This window comes from Euprymna scolopes, chromosome 22 (genome assembly GCF_053919585.1).
Source record: "Euprymna scolopes isolate OS-2025 chromosome 22, ASM5391958v1, whole genome shotgun sequence".
NCBI lineage: Eukaryota > Metazoa > Mollusca > Cephalopoda > Sepiida > Sepiolidae > Euprymna > Euprymna scolopes.
Window position 1 is genome coordinate 20,611,963 of NC_136503.1, and position 24,433 is coordinate 20,636,395.

Below are 24,433 nucleotides of genomic sequence, written 5' to 3' on the forward strand. Positions count from 1 at the left end.
GAAAAAAGTAAATCGTAAGCTAAACGTTTTGGTTTCGATTCTCGGTGGTGGCGCATGAGCTATTTTTTTTTTAAAACTTTTTAAATACATTGGGTCTAATATAAGAAATACGAAATCTGCATTAATCAAAATATCATATTAGATTAGAACAAGAGTCTAAAGAGCAGAGTATATTTTAATGTATTAGAGTCTAAAGAGCAGAGTATATTTTAATGTATTAGTAAATTAATTAATACAATTAAAAGAAAAGAAAAGAGTGCTCGTTGTAATGTAGATATCCAATAATTTCGATAGGCATATATGTCCTAGAGCTATTTTAATATTGAGTAAGATGATTGATAATTAAAATTAAAAATCTGTTTCATAAGGAAGAACAAACAAAATCAACGAATATATTTTTACGTTAATGTGTTTTATATTAAGTCTTAGAATGAGTTTCTTTTTCTCTGTGTCCGAAAGTTGGAGGCTTGTAAGTATGCATTTCATTTCATATTGTCACGCATATAAAATATTGTACGAAGACATTTTACTTAATCTTTTCCCTTGAACAAAGCACAAAAATTGTGGTTTTGTTTGTTCTTCCTTATGAAACAGATTTTTAATTTTTAATTTTAATTATAAATTATCAATCATCTTTATATATATATATATATATATATATATATATATATATATAGATATATATATATTGAGAGAGAGAGAGAGAGAGAGAGAGAGGGATTATGCTCTTTTTCAGAAAGTGGGATGATTTAAATAAATATTAAACGTTTTATTCTGAAAAGAAAAGGACACAAAAACTGTGTGCATATCCCCATAAAGATACCCGGATGTTTGTTCTGTCTCTAACCCCACCCTGACCCTCTCGGTTCTGTACGAATGTATTTTACTTAATAATCTTTTCCCTTGAACAAAGCACAAAAATTGTTATTGTGTTTAACAATTGGCTTGAAAACCACTTTTTGTCTATCAAACCTTGTATCGATAGATACTATATATATATGTTATATATATATATATATATATATATATATATATTATGCATACATACATGCACACACACTTATACAATGTATGTGCACATATGTTATGTGGCTTCCTTCTTTCCTTCCGTCTGTATATCTATATATATCTATATATTATGTTATATATACATATATGCGCGCGTGCGAGCACACACACACACACACACACATATAATGTGCGTGTTCTGTTGATAAAACAGCTTAAGTAGAGCGTATTTGAATAAAGACAATATTTGAATAAAAATTGGGGCAGGAACTAATTCAACATGTTTGCAATGCTCACGGTTATTTTTTGTTCTGAAATGGGTGGACTACAGGGAGTGGTATATACAAAGTGTGAAGAAGAGAGTAACGGGTGGTTACCCTCGGCATTCATTGGAGAGGACGATCCACATAAATTTATATATATTTATGTGGAAGTATGTTTCTGCAATTATATTTCACCTTTTATTCATACCAATCCTTTAATTTATGAAGCTCGATGTAATTACAGAGCATATAACAAAAAAAAAAAACAAAAAAAAATTGCAACTTATCCTCCAATTTTCAGATTTTGTAATCATGCCTATATGCATTTATTTTCTTTTGATAAATTGACAAGTGCTTTTTCTTCTGATGAGTTAAGGATTGATTGATATAATAATTAAATGAATGATCTTGCGCTACGAAACAGGTGCTGCCAAGAATTGTGAATATCAATATACTTAAAGGAATAAATAGTAAGATGGTGAACATCTTGAAATTTGAATCATAGACTTTTGTCATTTATTTGTCATATATTTTAAAAATAATATATATGCCACTCCCCATTAAGGGGGTACCAGATTGGTCAATGGGAAAATTATTCCCAACAAGCATTTAGGTAAAAATGCATTTTCGTATGAATGCTTGAGTTCATTCAAGAGAGTATTGCTAACAAAAACAAATAAAAACATCTACATAAAAACGCGATACATTTAGTAGTCAGGCGAGGCAGCCACGTGGTAGAGGTTTAAGCTTCTTATCATGGGGTCCCAATTTCGAGTCTCGCTAGATTCAGCCACTCTGATGAGTCATAGACGACGAAACACGTGTCAGTGGATAATTATATTTTAAAAATAATATATATGCCGCTCCCCATTAAGGGAGTACCAGATTGGTCAATGGGAAAATTATTCCCAACAAGCATTTAGGTAAAAAGTGCACTTTTGTATAAATACTTGAATTCATTCAAGAAAGTATCGCTAACAAAAACAAATAAAAACATCTCTCTCTCTCTCTCTTTATAATTATATATATATATATATATATATATATATATATATATATATATATACTTCGGTTACACATCTGGACTTATTAAGCATAGGATTTCAACCCACAAGCACTCTTTTAAAAATCCCCCCCCCCCTGTTGAACCAAACCACTCTATCTAAACATATTTGGCGACTCAATGATAAGAATATTTCCTTCAATTTGAAATGGCAAATAATAGGATCATATAAAGAATATGCGCCAGGAGATAGATTCTGTGCACTTTGTATGCATGAGGCCCTAAAGATTTTAAAATATGACGATATCAAAAATAGAACCACCCTCCTAAATTCAAGAGAGGAACTTATATCTTCATACAGTCATAAACGTTGGTTTAAATTTAACAAATATAAACCACCATAACTCATTAAAAATGTTGCTTATAAATCTATCTTGAAATTTTAATTTATAACTTAATACCCTTATTAATAAAATTTTAATCATCAATATTATTATTAATATTAGTTTATCTGATATATTTACCATTATTGTATATTATTTAAATATCTATTTAAGTTTAACCTATACTATATTTATTAATTTCAATAAATAAATAAATAAATAAATAATTAAAATTACTAAATTCAGTAAGTTCCCCTTATATTATATAATCTAAAAAGAATAAACGCTAATTATTTCTCTTTGATAATAAAATTAGACAAATAAGATTATCTCCCCCTTTTTTTTTATATATCTTTGCTTAATTTTAAATTAGGCGTTTACTAAAATATTCTAACCGCTAAAAATATGTTCCGTTGGCGTTCATCAGTGGGGAAAATTGTTGACAGTAGTTTCAGCCAGACGGGTGTTTCTTGCGAAAGATTGGCGAGGGGGGGGGACGAGGGATTGGAGCTCAGACGAGCACCTGCCATGGAAATAGCGATAAAACAAAGATAGGCTTGCAACGTCTCTTCTGTGGGAGAGAGGTTGCAGGGAAGAGAAAAGGGCATCCCCCACTAAACCACAAAGTCTATTTTGTACTCTGTCAAGGCAGCTCCTGCCCAGATGTGGCAACAGTACTCCATCCTTGGACGTACTTGGCTTTTATACAGATAAAGAATTGCATCAGTAGTGAGATATTTTCTGGAGTGGTAGAAAGATCCCACCATTTTCCCAGCGTCCCTGGCAAAAGATTTGATGTACGTGTTCCATTTCAGATCAGGAGTAAAGGTCAAGCCCAGAAGCTTGTCAAAACATGGAGCCTCTCCAAGACGAGAGCCATCCATTTCAATTGATGCCAGATGGGGATCAGAGCATTGATAATGTAAAGATAGAAGCTTGGTTTTGGATGCATTAAAAGTGACCAGTCACCTCTTCCCCCATTGTACCATGTGCTCAAGATCAGAGGACAGAGAATTAGAGAGAACTTTGTCATTTACGGGCTTTGATGTGTTGCCATAGATGGCCGTGTCATCAGCATAGATATCAACGAATGATTTAAGTATGTGTTTTGGGAGATCATTGATGTAGATCAGGAAGAGAGTTTGGCCCAGGATGGACCCCTGGGGGACTCCAGCATTAATACTGTGGGCCTCTGATTTCTGCCCATCACCCACTACTCTTATGAACCTATTGGAGAGAAATGATTTAATGATTGAGAAAACATTTCCAGTAATACCGTAGCTGGAAATCTTGTGAAGTAGGCCCTTACGCCATACCTTATCGAAGGCCTTCGATATGTCAAGAGCAATTACCCTGGAAACGAAACCTTTGTCAAGAGATTCACTAATCCTATGTGATATAACCGTTAGCACATCTGCTGTAGATCTTGAAGAGCGGAAACCATATTGCATGTCACTAAGAAGGTTGTTTCTGTTGAGGTGGTTGACTACTTCTTTATTTAATATGGATTCCAACAACTTACTCATGACACACAGGAGACTTATTGGTCTGTACTGAGAGGGAGATGACTTTTCACCTGAATTCTTAAATACAGGGCATACTGATGAGGTTTTCCAGGGTGTTGGAAAGCACTTCTCCTTAAGGCAATGCTTAAACAGTTTTGTAAGTATGGGGGTAAGTTCTGGTTGGAACTTTTTCAGCACTATAACTGGAATGCCATCAGGGCCAGTTTCTTTACTTGAATCAAGGTTCTTGATTAGCTTGGCGACCTCACGCACAGATATTTGTATGTTGCATAGCATGTTGTCTGTTATAGGAGGAAATACAGGGAGTTGATGGTCATTGTCGCATAGGGTAGAATTAGCTGCAAAGTTCTTGGCAAATAGTCTGGCCTTGTCTGATGCTGACGAGATGACCTCAGGTCCATTGATGATAGTTGGGATAGAACACACACTTCTGTTCAAGATCCTGTTTGCTATTTGCCAGAACTGGTGGGAACCAAGCCGCTGCTCAGCTACTTTGGATTTAACAGATTGAGCATATAGCTCTCTTGCATGTTTTATTACTCTTTTACAGTGGTTGCTGGCAGTCCTGAAAGCAGCTTTAGTCTCAGTACATCTATTACGTTGGTAGCTATGGAAAAAGTGATTTCTGTGCGCACTGGCAGCAGCACATTCAGGGGAGAACCATGGCTGGCTGTTACATTTTTGTTGGAATTTTTTGGATGGTATGAATCGGTTTATGCCTATAATTAACCATTCGGTCAGGTCTGATACTATAGAGGACACATCCTTTTTAAACATGGAATACAGATGTAGATCAGATATGAATGTATGGAAGCTATCCCGGTCAGCCATAGAGTATCGATATACAGTACGGTGGAGAGGTATGTCTGAAGACTTATTACATTTCATTTTTATCTTAACTGCTACAACAGAGTGGTCGGAGGATCCCAGAGGGATAGAACGGAACATGAACACAGCTCAGGGGAAGTTGTGAGAAAAAGGTCTAGAAGGCTTGCATATTGACTGGGTGTATCGGGCACACGGATGGGTTTGCGAACAATCTGAGTGAGGTCATAGGCAATGGCAAAATCATGAAAAAACCTCCCCTCGTCATCGGTTTTATTTGAGTGGGTCAGCGATTCCACATTATGGACATTGAAGTCACCGCAAATGTGAATGTTAGCCGAAGGATGAGCAGACAGGATGTGGTCAATTTTCAGATATGCTCTTAAAGATAGTAACTCCACTGTTGTGGGGGCGATAGAGGGCAAATATAAATGCAGTGGTGTAATCTAGTGCAACCCTAAAGCACATATAAGGTAAATTAGGGTCTTCTCTGGAGATATCCCTACCACATGGAAAGCCATCTTTGATGTAGGCACATATTCCATGGCCATGGCGATCTTGGGGGTCAGATTTAGATGTTAAGTTGGAGTATCCTTTAATTATGAATTCGTCTAGAGAAGTGGTTGACCCTATGCCAGTTTCACTTAGAAAGAATATGTCCGGTTTCGTCTCCTGTAATTGTGTTTCAACCTCTGGAAGGTTGGAACGTAGACCCCTGATGTTGGAGAAGGAGACCTGATAGTAGGGGTCTACGTTGGTGGATTGGGTTCTAGGTTTATTCGTGTTTCTTTTTTTGACATTTGTCATGATTGAGGTTTTGGGGTTTGTGGGTCAGGTCGGTAGACTTGGTTGAAACAGGACAGAGAGGGAAAATAAGAGAGAAAAAGACAAGACAGTCGATGGAACTTCCGACCATATTCAGGTGTCAAACTTTCAGGTAGGGTGTTATTTGTAATGCCACTCGGTGGTTGAGAAGTTTTTTTTGTAGTTGTCAGAGGAAAGAAGCTTTGTCTTAGTAGCATTTAATGTTACCATCCACTTATAACCCCATTCCACTACCAACTGAAGATCATTTTCTAGGGTTTCTGCCATGGCCTTAGATATGTGTATCTTCATTTTTCCATCATTGTAAACAAATTGCAACTTCGTGATAAAATAATGAAAACATATTGCAATTCCCCCCAAAATAAAAAGATATATTGTATGTGTTTATTTTTTTTTTTTAGCCTTTTCTACTGAAAGGAAAAACTATTATCACATGTTATGACACCCATATGTGCAAACACACATGTACGCGTTTGTTATTCAAGTGAAAATGTTTTGTTTCTTATTTCTTTGATATGGTAAATGTTATTTTAAATAAGTAGGTAAAGGAAATTAGTATTTACTATTGTAGCACTTCTATGAATAAGAATGTATCAACTTAAATGCAAAGACCCACAGTGTAGTAAATAAAGTACTGCAGGTTAAAGGTTCAATCCTCAGTGAGGGCTACACTCAAAATACAATTGCAAATTACTTAGAACTTCTATCCAGTCATGGCTGACGAAACCAGAGCATGCTACCCCGATGTAATAAAGGATTCTGTCTGAAATTCCATGCAGATTCTTGAGTTCAACAGAAAAGTTTTTGAGTTTTACAAGATACACCTGATGAAGGACGGAGGTTACATCGACCGAAACGTTGTGAAAATAGCGCTCAAGATGAGAACAGTAGTCCAAAGAATCCAAATAAAACGAATAATCAATCCTAATCTAAAAAAAAATTCAGGTAATGATGTTTTCAGCAAAAACTAAATATTTGCATCGTTGCTGATGTAGAGAAAATTGTAACGAGTTTGAAAATCACTTGCCTAAAAACGTCCACGTATCTGTGCGTCTTGTAGGATTCAACTGTTTAATAAAAGAAAAAAAAAAAAAAAATGGTGATGCACAGCTGATTTTATTTTCAACGCAAATTCTCACCGATCGCATGCAAATTAAACAATAAACAAGCTGTCTGAAGCACGGGGGGTTGTTTTGAAGAAGGCGAGCTGTGCACATGTGTTATGTTGAGACGTGACATTATTTTGAAGCTGAAAGAACACTGAAGTTACAAGGTGGTTTGAATGGCATCATCATTGAAAATAGATGCTGTCAATTTATTTAGAACGCAGCTGAGAATAATGAAATACTTTATAATAATTTTTAAAAGTATTTTTTTAATTTAGAAAATTATGGAAGTATGAGTTAATAATAATAATAATAATAATAATAGTAATAATAGTAATAATAATAATTAGAGAAATTTTATAAGTAGAATGTTTAAAAGGTTTGGGAGTGAAATGTTTATGATTTAATAGCACCAATTGCAAGAGGTTACTGAGAGGAAACTTTAATTTTTATTAAAGTTTTTTTTTTAAAAAAGAAATAAACATTATCGCATCTTATGTTGACTATTTGCTTTTTAAAGATGAACGTGTGAGTTACTAATATTAATTAGAAAATTCTATTCCAGCGATTTCGCTGTGAGGTGAGAGATGTCGTACACTGCCTGCAAAACAACAAGGCTCCTCGTAAGGATAGGATTCCAACAGAAACTTACAATGCCGTGCGCAAGATGTATTCCCCATGGGTTCTATGAGTCTTCAAGTCATTTAGATGTACTGAAACGCCCCCGTTCTGATTGGAGCGAGGCACTGCTTCTCCCATTCTTCAAAAAGGATGACAGGAAAATCTGCTCAAATTACCGGGGAATAAGCCTCATTGATATTGTGGTAAAGATCTTTGCAGTTCTCCTGTTGTGCCGATTCCAAAATGTCTGTGAGTTCCATACGCGCCCTTCTCAAGATGGCTTTTGACCAGGTAATGGTTATATTGACCAGATCTTCAACATTCAGCGCACACTTGAAAATCGTCCTCTGCTTCATTGACTTTGCAGCTGCCTTCGACTCTGTTGTTGGCAAATCATGCAGGCAGATGGTATGCCGGCATAACTTTTTAGGATTGTTGAAAGCTACTATTGATCTACGAAGGGCCCATGTATGGGACTATGGTGAAAAGTCAGAGACATTTGAGGTGATGTCAGACATTGCTTTGTGCTCTTTTTCCTGACTCTCTTCAACTATGCGATCCATTATATCCTCAATGAAACTCGTCAAGGGCGCTGTGATTGGGCGAAATCTGATCGAATCTGACCTTGCTTATGTAGATGATATCGTCCTGCTTGGATCGACTGGTGAGGTGGTGCAAACTGTACTCAACCGAGTGAAGACTGTCGCTTACAGATTAGGTATGCACATTAATGCCTCCAAAACAAAGGTCATGTCCTTGCTGATTGACCTGGGTACTAGGCAGCCACTCACACTGGATAGAATTCACATAGAAAATGTGGATTCCTTTTTCTACCTTGACTTTACTATCACATCAACTGGGTGGGCAGTGGTTGAGATTGGATGGAGACTAGGAACAGTGCAATCTGCATTCTTCTGTCTAAACTTGTCTTTGTGGTCATGACAGGAAATACGCTTGGACACAAGGGGATGCATCTATCAGGTGATAGTGAGGACCATTGTTTTTTATGGTTGTGAGACGTGGCTTATGAACGTGTCGGATCTGCACAAACTGGACGTCTTTGATAACGATTCTGCGATACCGTCATGGAGATTGTTGCATGCCCAGGTCTATATATTCTTGTGTATGTATACTTACGTATGTGGTGTCTATATAATTATGACATGGTTGTCTTCTGTGTGTGTAAATGTGTGTAACAGTCATGTGTGTGTGTGTGTGTGTGTGCGTGTCATATATAAGGAGATCTTAAGACACATATCCTTTACTCCATTCATTGTTGGTACCCCCTCACAACGATTTAAGCCTGCTCCCCAAAAACACAGCTTGATTTTGTGTTACGTTGATTAATTGGACTATTATTCTCATTTTGGGTGTTATTAGCACAACGTTTCGGTCGCTGCAACCTGCGACCTTCTTCAAGTGTTGAGAACATGCTTCTTTTCTACTAAGACAAAAGAGGGTTGGCTCTGCATTACAAGAATTCAAACCGTTTGTTTGAGGGTGGGTCTGTAGATCATAAAGAAGGTTCAATCATCAGGGGTCATTAAGATATTTTTTAAACATTTCCTATTGCTCAATTTTTTAGGAATATCTATACTAATTGTTAATATTAGTGAAAAAAAAGAAGTGTTTTACGAAACAGAGGATTGATACCCATGCATATTTTTGGTTTAAAAAAAAAAACATGATGTAAGAGGAGCAACTCTAAGAAAAAAGAGTTTTTTGTTATTGTGAAGTTACCTCCCTTGGGATGGGCATATATCATGTTTTCTTTTTCTATGATTTTGTAATTAGAAGCGTCCAAAACATTGTGCTAACAACACCCAAGATGAGAATAATAGCTTGATTAATCAACATAACACAAGCATTCACATCTAATCTCCAAAATTAAAAATTGCACAGCTTGATTTTATTGTTTGAAGAAAGTCTTTATTTTGGATTCCGTTGCTGAATCGATTCAAATCTTTTTTCTTCTTTTTCGTTTTCTCATTCTTAAATCATGATTCTCTCCTTTTCTGACTGATTCTAATCTTACTAAAGAACTCTCTGCGATTCCCCATTAACTCTTGACTAACTGCGATTTACTAGCTTAGAAACACACATGCATCCCTATTTATTTTAAGGTGTATGTGTGAGCGGTAACTCTCATTAACTGTTTTGCACTCAAAACGCACTGACCTGCCTCGTGCCCCCTGATAGGATGCAGGTGCAATGCGTTGTCAATGGAAGTCAATGAGTTTGAAACCTGTCAGTCTTAAACTTTTGACCTCAATGCACTTAACTCAGAACACAACCAGTTGCTCCAAACTAGTACCGCGTTAACCGAATTATTGACACACAACAGACTCGAAACCAAAACATTTAGCTCTCTACCAGTATTTGCTACCATCTGACAACACATGCATATCAAACTTGACAAATTAGCACAGTTTAATGTACGAATGTATATTTATATATGTGTAGAGTATTTTGATGCTTTAGCAGCTATTTGTCAGCTAAAAAACAAATCGATTTTGTTCCGCAGGTCTGAATACCCCATATATCAAGTCTGTAGGTAAAAAATTGACAGAGTAATTTGGTAGAGACCGTTCTACAGTTAGACGAGTTCACTTTTGTAATATACAGAGATTATATTTCTCTTAATCTGTTGTCTGTCCATTCCATTTTTTCCTTGAAACTACTGGGCTGATCTGACTGGAATTTTGCATGGACCTTTGTTATGAGAAGCTGTAGTGAACTAAGTATTATGGTATCCATTCATGCACAATTAAGGATTAATAGGGATTGGTATTTAATGAGAAAATGGGCACAAATTTTATAATTTAAAACTATTAATTTGGTATCAAGCATTCATTCTAAATCAACAGACAATACATTGTATATAGGGTATTTGCAAGTTTTTAACAGACTAAAAAGTTTAGTCTACATTATATTTCTCTTTTTCTGTTCCAGTTTTTCTCAGAAAATACTGAGCCGATCTGATTGAAAGTTTATATGCACCTTTGTTATGATAAGGTACAGCGAACTAAGAATTATGGTATCCATTCATTGCATAATGAGGGATTAATAGGGATTAGTATTTAAGTAAAAAATTTGCAGAAATTTAATCACATCCAACCATCAATTTGACATCAAGTACTCATTCTAAATCAACAGGCTATAACTTTTACCAGTTTTTAATGGACTAAAAAGTCTATTAATAGATATATTAATCATCGACAGAAAGCTGTTTTGCCTATGGCTCTTCAGTGTGGCTAGATGTGGTGTATGTTTCGAGTTAAAATTCGAAACGTGACCACTTTTTTTTTTTTTTACATGGGGGTCACCACTTATCAAGGCCCGAAGGCCACTCAGGGATAAGGGTTATTGCGTGTAAAGTAATCAATGAGATAGTATTGTAGTAATCATTAGTATTGGAGATTTGATAGGGTGTCTTACTTAAGGGGGCGGTTTGTCAGGAATTTGTTTATGTTGGACTTGAAGACATCCAAGTTGTAGTCAGGTGGGAAACAGGCAAACGAAAGAGAGTTCCACAGTCGTGCACTTCTGAGAAAGAATCTCTGCTCATGGAATCTACGTTTGGATTTAGGCACAGATAAAGAGTGGGGAAAATTATTGACAGTAGTTTCAGCCAGACGGGTGTTTCTCGTGAAAGATTGACGAGGGGGGGGATGAGAGAATTTTACCTGTACTCCATCATGCTATCCCACCTCACCACAAAAGTAAAGGAAATCCAAAGCCAAATTCCATGAACAAAGTTTCTTTCCTAGAACTATTCACTTGTGGAACTCTGTTTTCCAGCTAACTACAACATGGTCATCTTCAAGTTGAATGTAAACAAGTTCTTTTTAACCATCACCGTAAATAATCAAATTGTACCCAATTTTCAATATCGATCATTACAGTATTTTCTCACTGGCTAACTTACACTCATTAACCCTTATCCTTGAGTGGCCTTCATGCTTTAATAAATGATGACCCCCCTCTTGTAGAAGTTTTAATGTTGTTAACACATGTTGTCATTTTCATGAAATGCTAGATTAAGAAGAATGTTCTTGTGGAATTTTTTGTTTTAATTTCAAATGATGTATTTTCAAATAAGTTTTCGTTATAATACCTTTACTTTATATATCATTTAAAGAACATTTTTCGCTCTAATCGTTTAAATTACAATCGTTTTAAAACAATTATATCTTCTCTTCAGAATGTTGAATACAAGATGGAAAAAAAAACAAATTCACACAATTTTCTTATTTGAATTCAAGCTAGGCTAAAATAACTGCTGAAACAGCTCAGGATATTGAAGCATTTGGCATAGGAACCTCTATTGAACAGATAGCACATGGTGGTTTAAGAAATTTTGTGGTGGCGACGAGGGTTTTGAAGATGGTGAGCATAGTAGTCAACCATTGAATGTTAACAATGATCAATTAAGAGTCTTAGTCAAAGCCAATCCATGCACAACTGTTCGAGAACTTGCTTCTGAATTAGACGTAATGTATACAATGATTTCCAATTACTTGAGAGAGATTGGAAAGAAAAAAAACTTGGTAAATGGGTGCCTCACGAATTGAACAATAGCCAAAAGAAACGCCGTTATGAAGTGCCATCTTTCCTACATTTATACAATAAGAATGACCCATTTCTCAACCGGGTTGTGACTTGCGATGAAAAATGGGTTCTTTATGACAATCGGCGATGCTCAGCTTAGTGATTAGATGCCGACGAAGCTCTACAACACTTCCCGAAGTCAGAGTTGCACCAAAAGAAGGTCATGCTAACTGTTTGGTGGTCTGCAACCGGTCTCATCAATTACAATTTTTTTCAATGCAGGCGAATCCATTACGACGGGAAGTACTATCAACAAATGAATGAAATACATCAGGAACTTTGACAACAACACCTACCATTAGTCAACAGAAAAGGCCCAATTCTCCTCCACGATAATACTTAACCACACATTGCTAAACCAACGCAGTCGAAGTTGAACAAATACTCTCCAGGCCTTTTACTTACTGACTACTTTCAAACATATCGAAAACTTTCTGTGTGAGAAATGCTTTAAAAATATAAGCAGTATCACAAACACGTTCAGCAACTTCATCGCCACCATAACGCTAGATTTTTACGTTACTGGCATAAAGACACTTGTTTAGCATTGGCAAAAGTGTATTGATTTTGATGGTGCTTATTTCGATCAATAAATTTTTGTTTGAACCGAGATATATTCGTCTGAATTTAAAAGTTAAAAAAACCGCAAGAACTTTCTTGTCAACCTTATTTTGGTGAATCAGTTCTGATGAGGGGAAAATTTGAAGAAAATTGTTTCCTGATAAAATTATTTCTTGTATCTTTTCGCCTTGCTAGAGGTCTCCGCTGTCTGAATGACATTGCTGTATTGAATCGTATTCTTAATCACCCTCACGCCATTGTTGTCTGTCTTAGGATGTTTGGGTATCATTTGGTTCGTCTTTTGGATGTTGCTGACAGCAAGTACGCCAGATCAACACCCACGGATTTCGGAAGAAGAAAAGAAATACATTAAAGAGTCTATTGGACAAAACAAGGTAAGATAACTCAAAGTTTTTAATTTCAAACAGCAAGAAAAAGTCAAATTCTTTTGCTGAAAACAAAACAACAAATTATGACCACCATAAAAATATAAATAATATATAACTTTGTAAGACAATAGCAACAATAAATCTATGTAAATAAAACAGTAGATGTATCTATGCATGTGTATCTGTCAGCTTAAATGTAAATATTTAACCGATAAACTTTTAAACTACTGGTCACACAACACTAAAATTAACAGGAAATAGTAATTGTTGTGGAGACGCCCACTAATTAGCATACGTGGGTGAAAAGATATAGATAAAGGTATCAAGTCAGCAAGACCGGGGAGCTGTGTTCGAACGCCGGATAGGCAAGACGCATGTGCCGGTTGCAAATTCATTCATAGCTTTATTTTAAATCTTTCTTATCTGTCAATGTTTTGGTTTTAATTCTAACTGATGACATCCAAGTCATTTTTTTTCTCAACTTTTGAAATCAGAACTATGAGGTACAATATAATATTCAATAGAAAGTTGGCTCTGTGATAATAAATTGGAACTCTGCATAAATTAAAGTATATTTAAGCATATTTTCCGACTGGGTAAGTTGTTTGAATGGATGAATAAAGCGTGCAGACATATATCGGCATGTTGCAATGCAAAATGTTCATTTTAATTTGCCAATAAATTTCTATTACTTTTGCACATGTGCAAATTCATTCATAACTTGAAGTGGTTTAATTAAAAATCTTTTTTTTCTGTCAAGATGATAGGGAATGCGGCTGGAGTGCTGAATGTTTTGGTTTTGATTTAAGCTGATGGCACCAAAGTCATTTCTTTTTTTCCAAATTTTGAAATCGGTACTATATATTAGGTACAATATAATATTCAATAGAGAATTGGCTCTGTAATAATAAATAGGAAATCTGCATGAATTATAATATATTTAATCATATTTTATGACTGGGCAAGGCTGAGTGCTCCCCCAATCCATTAGTCTTTATATCTATAAAAGTGAGAATAGGTGTGTGTGTGAGGACACTTCTCAACTTAAATACTCAACGAATTTTTGATCTACAGACTCTAAATTTAGTATATAGGGTATTCAGACATGTGTAAAACTTTTTAAGCGGTTTTCATTCGGAAGAAAGGGCTACTAAGGGGTAAAAATTGGTACTTGGGGGGAGTTATCAGATTTTTATCTGTTTGTCAACTGTTTCATGAGGTTTGAAAACACTTTTAAAAGATCGGGGCAATGGTTATTGTACTTGACTCACAGTGAAAGTTGACCTCATTAACTCATTATGTACGGGCACCAGCCAATTCTTAATACTTAAATAAATTCAAACATGTATCCATTACTATTTCTTGCGTGGCCGTTTTTTTTTTATACTTTATTTTCCAACTTCGCCTTAAGGCTTCGGGTTCAATCCTTCCTACTTACCTACCAAAACTTTTTTTTTAAACTACCCCCCCCCCGACACAAACACCTGGGCAACGATTTTTTATTATTCTTTTGTTTTGATTTACCCAAAACCACACACACCTCAAAACACCCGGGCAACGCTGGGTACCCCCACTAGTCTATAATATAAATCTCACCTGTCTGTTTAGATGTATGTATGTCTCCCTGAAGGATTAAAAACAAGACCTTCCAAAGGGCGAATGAACCCTTTTTCGGGGTCAATGGCCAACTAGCACCATATGTGTTTGTGTGTGTGTTGAGGTGGAGAGGGCTCCCATAAGCCGTAGTGAAGGCAACCTTTCTAGGAGAAGCAAATCTCTGATTTAAAAAACCATAAAGCGGGAGACCAGTACCCGCATTAAGCTGGTCTGCAGTTTAGCTTATTGCTGGCTATCTTGCTCTTGCTTGTTGCTGGATCTCAACATTTGGAACCGAGAGAATGACTTAGCTGTTGTACAATGCTAAGACTCTGTAACATCATCTGTGTATAGATACTCCCTCAGGCATTTGTCTATTAAAATGGTCCTGTGGCGATGGAAGTCATTTTTGGGCTCATGGACTTTAAGTGTCTGAGGGAGTGGCATTTGTCTGACAAGACGTTGCAATCATCATGTATGTATGTATGTATGTCTGCCTAAAGCTTTCGAAAGAGGCGACAGGTTTTTACTTTTGAAGCTCTACCCTTCGGACAACAAATATCGAAAAATTGGCTAAAAACATTAATTCCTTCACCCTCACCCTCAACTGTGCACTTTTCTACAGGGAGGGGTCGCTTTTTCGCCGATATTTTCGACAGCCATCCCCTCTTTTCGATTGTCTAGCCTTAATTTAAACCTTCACCACTTCCGGTTTGGCAATGGACGCAAAGGCACGGATCTCATGTTTTTTTTTCACATTCTTTTCCTCCTTTGCGGTATGGGTTTGAGCCTGCCGACCTACTACCACTTTTTTTTTTTTGCTCAACACACAGTTCCAAACATTCAGGCAACGCCGGGCACCCAGGTTAGTACTTTATAAGTTGTGGTTTATTTTTTTTTTTTGAATAGCTGTTATGTTATATAAGGCCTTCTTAAACTTTTTTTTATCACGACCCCATTTATGAGTGTGAGTTTTTCGCGACCGTTGTTTCAGCTGTTTATGGTTACAAGTCATTTGTTTATGAGCTTGTTTTTTATTGCATAACAAATCAAATCTTGGCGCAATATTTGATGATTCAGTCAAGGACTTTTTGATAAAATCTAGTTTTAAGTTTGAGTCACTCAAAAGCTCAGCAAATTCCTCTTGAGCTTTGTATGACAGGTGGTCAATCTCACTCAAGCCAATCAAAAATAGTTTTTGAATCCATGACAACTTTTTTAAAATCAATATTTGATGCAGAATATTTATGAAACTGTGTTTCTAACGCTTTTAAGTGATCAATAATATTTTTTGCGATATAGTTTTTACAATCATCTTTCTCGATTATGAAATTATGAAATTATCAAATTACAAAATTATAAAATTATGAAATTATTAAATTATAAAATTATGAAATTATCAAATTATAAAATCATCAAATTATAAAATTATCAAATTATGAAATTATCAAATTATAAAATTATCAAATTATAAAATCATCAAATTATAACATTATCAGATTATAAAATTATCAAATTATCAAATTATCAAATCATCAAATTATAAAATTATCAAATTATCAAATTGTCAATACTGCAAACCATTTTGAAAGAACCCTTTTCTCTACCTTACTTTTCTCAAACGTCAATATTTTTAATAAAACTTTCAATTGTATCATTAAAAGTAAATATATCGTAATTTTTTCTTTGAAGAGACAAGATGAGATGATTCAATTTTTCAAAAATATCTGGCAAATAACACAGCTTGAATAATCATTTTGAGAAAAGGAGAAAGATCAGATTTTGTTCAGTTTAAAATATTTTAATTTCATCCTTCAATAACTATAATCTTCTTAAACTTTGTCTGCTTGATATCCATATAATAATACATTTGTATAATGGAAATCCGTATCCTTACAGAGATTTGAAAATAAGCGGCTCTTAATGGCATGAGTCTTAACAAAACGTATAATCTGAACAGCATCCTAAAGCACATCATTTAATTCTGGTGCTACTTTTTTATGCAAGGGCCTCCTGATGAATAAGACAGCGAGTAAAAGTTATTTGATTATATGTAGCAGCCTGAAAAAATGATTTCAAATTTTTAGGAAGGAATTAGTGTTGCAAACTGTTTTTTTTTTCATTATAGAAAATTATCCCTAAGTTAATTAATAAACGAAAATAGTTTATTTATTTATTTATTTATTTGTAAACTATTATCCTCAGCTTCTAAAGTTGTTGCTTCAGGACAATCTGTGAATATGTAAGTAAAGGCGAAATGAAAAATATGCAGATAAATTTTCTTTTTTTTTTTTTTGCTTTTGTGGTAGCAGTTTATTGTAGCTAGCCGCATGGTAAAATGAACACACAGACACAGAAACACGCAAGAGAAATAATAATCAGAGTGTGAGAAAAACGAGTGCGAGAGAGAGAGAGAGAGAGAGAGAGAAGGAAAGTTAGAAAGAATATATACAGAAGAAGAAGAGAAAGAAAGAGAAAATAAAAACTATTGTAAAATTTTTTTTTTCGGCATAAGAAGAAATGTAAAAAGCAAGAAAGCAAGAGAGAAATAAACATTGCTGTAAAATGTGTTTTTATGGCAGAAAAAGAAATGTAAAAAGCGAGCGAGCGAAAGGGAGGAAATAAAAACTATTGTAGGTAGTGTTGATGCTATAAAATGTTTTTTTTTCTTGGCATAAAAAGAAATGTAAAATGTAAAATGAGCAAGAGAGTGAAAAAATAAAAACTGTTGTAGATAATGTTGACAGCATGAAATGTTTTTTTTTTCTTCAGCACATAAAAGAAATGTAAAAAGCAAGCAAGAGATAGAGCAAGCGAGAGAGAGAGGGAGTTGGGAAGAATATATACAGAGAGAGAGAGAGAGAGAGGGAGAAAGAGAGAGAGAGAGAGGGGAAATAAAAACAAGTGTAGATATTGTTGACGCTGTAAAATGTAAGAAAATGACTGCAGCAATTTACTCAGAGGGCAAAAGTAGGTATCATTGTGACGCCATATTTGAATAGTATATTAGTGTTCATTTAGCATACAAATACCGTTAATTCAGCATATAGAAATGGTCAGAGCTCAGCCAATCAGAATGAGTGGAATTAGACTGGGGAGACTTTATTATTTATGTATTGGAAAAGGGAAAGACTATGTTATACCTATGAGTTTATGATCCAGTTACGAAGGGTGCAAGCATAATATCTGTTGAATGTGTATATTTCCTCCTGGTGATGATTGGGGACGGTAGTAGGACATAATATTTAGAGGGAAAAATAGAAACTACTTCCTCTAAAGATGGTGCAATTGTGATGGTGATGCTCTCGGGATAAAATGTAGTATTTTAAATGACAAAATGTGTCTTAAATGTTGTTCTAAAGTTACATAAGATAGTTGCTAATAGTCTAGACATAATAAATTTGTATGTGCCATCTGTTGTTGCAAACCTACAGTACTTTGGTCCCGAGAGGAATTTCTGCAATCAAAATATTATATATGGGGACAAATATATCACAAAATATAAAAGAAGAAAAGATGACACTTCATAACAGTGCTTCTTTTAGTTGTCGTTTAATTCATGAGGCACCCATTTATCAAGTTTTTGTCTTTTCAATCTCTCATGTGGTTGGAAATCGTTGTATACATGATATTTAACTCAGAAGCGAGTTCTCAAACAGTTGTGTATGGATTGGCTTCAACTAATTGATTGCTGTCAACAGCCAATGGCCGAACATTATACTCATTATCTTCAAGACTCTCGTCACTGCCATGAAATTTCTTAAACCACCATTGTGCTGTTTGTTCAGTAGTGGTTCCTATGCCAAATGCTTCATTGATATCGCGAGCTGTTTCAACTTAGCTTAGATTGAAATAAGAAAATTGTGCAAATTTGCTTTTTTTCCATCTTGTATTCAACGCTCTGAAAAGAAGATAGAATTGTTTAAAAACGATTGTAATTTAAACGATTAGATAATGCGAAAAATGCCCCTTATAATAATATATAAAGTAAAAGTATTACAACGAAAATCTATTTGAAAATACATCATTTGAAATCAAAATAAAAAAATCCATAAATAACATTCTTGCCAACTTAATAATTTCAATTGTGTATCTTTATGTTTTGCTTAACTTTTGCATTAACTAACATTACGATGTGTTAAAGACACACGTGGTGCATTTATATGCTCTCTGAAGGTTTTGAGATTTTACAAATTTTGTGATTTCGACATAACTCTGGGTTGTCGTAAGTCAAGCATTTTCTGTACAATAGGCACAAAAAATGCATGAAAATATGAGAGTCGTTCCAAAATTTAAGCCTTCTATTTTTTTATGTGAAAACTAAAACATTGAAGAGTTATAAAGACGGGAGTGGTACCATTAAAATGAGCGACCTTTTGTTCTCCAGAATTTATTTTTCTACACAGTCACCATGATTCTCAATGCGCTTTTGCCAGTCTATTTGATGTCTTGGTCATAAAAGTCTGGAGCACATTCTGTCAATGAGCTGACATCATCTACATCGGCTTCATGAACTTTCAACAAGTGCCAGTTAATGTAGATTGGTTAATTTTTTTTTTCCATGGAGAACTTCAATCCCGCTTCTCTGCTTCTGACGCACGTCCATTGGTTGCTTTCTTAGAATCTCACACCTTCAATATCTGTGACAAACATGAAAGATTTATGTCATGAATACATAACAATGCAATTTGCAATCCCCTCTGATCCATTTGGGTGGAATAAGAATAGGAGGCATTAATTTTGGAACGTGCATCCTAATTAAACAATTATTTAGGGAATATTACTTTGATAATAAAAACTGTTTTAATTGAAATTGAAATTAAACTGTTTTAATAAAAACTAGATGACAAAAGGGCCTCGAAAAATGAGACTGAATGTAAGAGACACATTTGGAATTTTTTTTTTTTACACTATATTGCCAGTTGAAACGTAAGGGGCTACTATTTGGGATCGTGTCTAACATGATCGTGGGACTGTGGGGAGTTGGGCAACAAGATTTCTGTACACATAACATTTAAACTTCTGCAGATTATTACAATCAGGAAAGCAAGAAACAGGGAAGGATTCCAAAGGCTATCAGTCTGAAGGATAAAAAAAATTAAACTAAGTGAACAGTTTTTTTTGTCAACCCACAAATTATAAAAAGTATCTGGCATTATTATAAAGTAAATTATTTTTTTTTTATTAAAAACATTTTTTTATCAATAAAAACAATACATAAATATATTTATTGCATTTACTTGCTTACTCTCTCTTATAATTGACTAGTGTAATTTGGGATCATGTCTAACAGCGGACTGTAGGGAGTTGAGCAACAAGGTGTTTGTGCACATTACATTTAAACTTCTGCAGGTTAGTATAGTAAGGGAAGCAAGAAACAGGGAGAGAATTCCAAAGTCTATCAACCCACAAATTATAAAAAGTATCTGGCATTATTATAAAGTGAATTTTTTTTAAAAACATATTTTTTATCGATACATTTATTGTATTTACTTACTTTCTCTTTATTATAATAGAAGGTTTTCTGACATTTTCTAGAAACCTCAACAGTAAAAGGGGTGAGAATTTGCTACTTGTTAGGTTAAATGGGAGTATATGTCTGTCGAGGGGGCACGAGTGCTATGAGTTCATCAGAGCACATTCCATTAAAATACTTATAAAACAGGCACATACATGCGACATTGCAGTGATGGGACAGAGGTTTAAGCTTGGCTGATAGTGCAGGACCAATTAGATTTGAAACTCTTTTGTCGACCCTGTTTTAAGATATTCAGCTTTAAAGAGTTAAAGCTTTATCTAGATCGTAGCATAAATTCTCACACTCCAATTTCTATATTGTTTTCTGATGCAACGACAGATGCAGTGCAGCTTCTAAGTACCCATAATTTTGCTATCTGTGGTTAATCTATTTATTCTGTTTGCAAGATGAGAAACAGGGGAAGAATCTGGTTAAAACTAAACTGTTTTTTTTTTTATTGCTGTGACTCCAGGGGTTCGTTGAAAATATTTCCAAATGCAATTAATGTTGGAGAACCAGTTTGAGATTAACCAAAAAATGAAACCAGAGTGAAAATAAATAAAGACGATTACTTGCATCTTACCATAACTTGGATATCACGTGCCATGAAAATTAATGCTGAGTAACTGGTTTATTTTAACATATAATCTGTATCTACAGGATAGAACAATAAACTTGTCACCCTAAAGAAAATAACATTACAGCTTTATTTTAAAACTTTTATTGAAACAATCAATTCTGGTAACTTGATTATGTGGCAGAGCTGACATCTGTCCAATGTAGCCGCTTTCAGCCTCAATCACCACCTCGATACAAGTCCGGAACTGGGAACATACCTTCTCCACAACTGCCAGTGGGATCTCTGCAAATACTCGGCAAATATTCAGCAAATGGTGGCAATCAGGCTGGCTTAGACATTGTGCGAGGTCATGTTGGTGATGTTCTCGACATATGATCAAATTAAGTAGTTCAGTGGGTTCAGGTCGGAAAGGAGGTGGGGCCAGTGAGAGAAGGGTACAAAGTTATAGCAAACCTTCTTTTGGGTCTCTTTGGACTTGTGGGCTGGTGTCGAGTCCTGCTGACCCACCCAGGGTCTGCCAGCGGCCACCTGATTACACCAGGGGATCATCACACTCTTCAGCACATCCAGGTACACTTTGATGTTGATTTTCAAGCCAACTTCGAAGATGTGAGGTAGTAGGATGTGGCTCTCACTTGAAACCACACCAAAGACTATAACCGTTGCTGGAAACTTGGTTTTAATTACCCTGGACATGTCCATGTTATCTGTGGCAATCCAGTGAAGCATTTTGAGGGTGCTGGCAATGGTTGTGTTGTTATAACTTAGAGTGGTAGAGAGCATAAGTTGTACAGCGGCACATCTCCGATCTCACTCGTTAAGCATTGTGTGACTTTCAGACATGATAGAGAAGGCTCCTATCGCTATTTGAATTTGTACAAAACTGACCAATTGCAACAAAAAAAGAAAACCGGTTTTCATCAAAAGGAAATGGAATCATTTCATTCAACGATTTGACCTTTGAGAACTCTACCAAACTCCTCTGACAATTTTGGGTCTAAACACTTGAAATTTTAGATATAGGTTTCTTGGACATGGATCTAACTTAATAACTTGATTTGAGCCCAAAACAATAAATGTTAAGGAGTCATAATAGGGATCAAATTAAAGAAAATCGACCGTTTTTTTTTTTTTGCTCAGCATACACCTCCAAACACCCGGGCAACGCCGGGCACCCATGCTAGTATATATGATCACTCCACCTATACAATAAAATAAAGGAAAAGCTTCTATCATATCGCTTCCCATCTATCGAAAACTATCATTAGTGAAAATAATTTGGATACCAGTTAATTCTAAATTTATACCTGTGTGTGCGTATATATACACACACTCACACACAGGTAAAATTATAGAAGAATAAAAGGCCGATCAAATGAGCTATAGTTTGTTTAAACAGTCGCATTAAATTACGCTTAAAGTGCGGACTTTCTTTTTGCCGCCTGTGTATCAATCTATTATATATATAAAAGTGAACGTGTCTGTGTTGGCTGTTAAGGGGCCAAAGTTCAACGATTTGACCTTTGAGAACTCTACCAAACTCCTCCGCCAATTTTGGGTCTAAACACTTGAAATTTTAGATAGAGGTTCCTTGGACATGGAGCTAACTTAATAACTTGATTTGAGCCCAAAACAATAAATGTTAAGGGGTCATAATGGGGATCAAATTAAAAAAAAATTGACTGCTTCGGTCTCTACCAAATTACTCAGACAATTTCTGGTCAAACATTTTAAATTTTACATAAAGGGTATTCAGAGATAGGGCAAGCTTTTTAATCGGTTTGGGTCGAAAATTTGAGTTACCAATATATAGATGTGTGTATGTATGTATGTATGTATGTATGTATGTATGTATGTATGTATGTATGTTTGCATGTCTTTCGACAGAGGCGATGGATTTTCGTTTGGAAGTTCGACTTTTCAGATAACAAATATCGAAAAATTAGCTAAAAACATTAATATCTTCACCTTCAACTGGGCACTTCTACGAGATGGGGGGGGGGTCGCTTTTTTTGCCGATATTTTCGGAAGTCATCCTCTCCTTCCGATTGTCTTAATTATAACCTACATCACTTCCGGTTTGGTGGTGGTCGTAACAGCAAAGACATCAGGTTTCTCTCCCGTTCTTTTCCTCCTTCGCTGTACGGGTTTGAGCCTGCTTTCCTACTACCACTTTTTGTTTTTTTGCTCAATGTATCAAACACCCGGCCAACGCCGGGCACCCATGCTAGTATAAATATAAAACTTTGTTTCTTTCTTGCTTGCTTGCATCTTGTCTTCGATGATTGGGTAATTCCATCTTTAAAAAATGGGATGACAGATTAATTTATATATACACACACAGACACACATATATGTGTATTAGCGTGGCTAAGGAATGAAAGTGGAGAATTGTATGGTTTGGTTTCGATTCTAGCTGATGGCACCCAAGTTATCTATATAGTTTTTAGTTTTGATGTCACTCTTAGGCTCAATCGATTGAGAATTGTCTCTCTAATAATCTGCATGAATTCCAATATCATATTTAAGGATATTTTGCAACCACGCAACGCTGGGCGGTCTGCTAGTATATTACAAATTTGAAAATATTGTATATACTAGCATGGGTACCCGGCGTTGCCTGGGTTAACATGAAGTTCCGTTTGAAACACGCCTGCTATACTAATCATTTTCATCATGGGTAACGTGGATACCCCCACAACAATTTCAAAAATAGAAGAACGGATAAAAACATGTAAATGTAATCGCCGCCAAAAAGAAGTATCTGATACCTTCTCCACCAGATATTTCGGCAGAAGGGATCACTGTCCTAAGAAATCTCACGATTTTGTGAATCTGAAAAAACATTATAAACATTAATGTGTGCGTTTATTTTTTATTTTGGTAAATGTGTAGTTTAGCAGCATAAATTATTTGTCAGATAAAAAAATATAAAAACTATTTATTTTTATATAAAACACATTGTTAGACCCAAAGGTTGAAATAAAATCAGAAAAAAAATTTAATTTTTATCATTTCTATTTATTATTTGAGGCCGCTATATTGCTTTTTAAAATTTGGCCTTTCTAAGGTTTGGCAGATTGGCTTTTTAAGCTCTTTCATGAACTATGTTTTTGGCCGCCATATTTTTTTTTTGTAATGAAAAAGCATAAAAAATAAGGTGATCTCTTAATTGTATAGTTTTTGCAAGTATAATACTATGTAAAGAAATAAATGAAAGATTAAAATAAGACACGTTTTGTATATATTAATCAAATTGTGAACAAACAAACAAACAGACAGGAATACGAATTTATATATATAGATATATGTAGACACACTCACTCATGTATTTCCTAATTTATATAAATTTAGTTATGTTGCTCTCCCTTTGCACATATATTCCGGAAATAATTGATCCTCTCATCATGGACTAATTTTAGCTGGTTCACTTTTGAAAAAGACTGTGAGATGGGCGAAACGTTGCGTATTTTAGATCTTCCTCTTACATTTTTTTAATCAGAGAAAGAGAGAGAGAGAGAGAGAGAGAGAGAGAGAGAGCATTCAGGTTTTCACTTTTTAATGAGCACAAGATTTGGAGATGTTAACGTAAATCTGTATGAAATCTGTTTTTAACTT

General features: G+C 35.1%; 1 protein-coding gene across 2 annotated transcripts in view; it reads left to right on the forward strand.

The window, feature by feature from the left end:
- Positions 1 to 24,433, forward strand: part of LOC145243914 (sialin-like) — a 285,719-nt gene that overhangs the window by 135,350 nt on the left and 125,936 nt on the right. For both annotated transcript variants that reach the window (XM_080107027.1, XM_080107026.1), the window contains exon 7: positions 13,006 to 13,127. In XM_080107027.1, the coding sequence (XP_079963153.1) occupies positions 13,006 to 13,127 (122 nt within the window). The remainder of the gene's footprint in view (positions 1 to 13,005; positions 13,128 to 24,433) is intronic.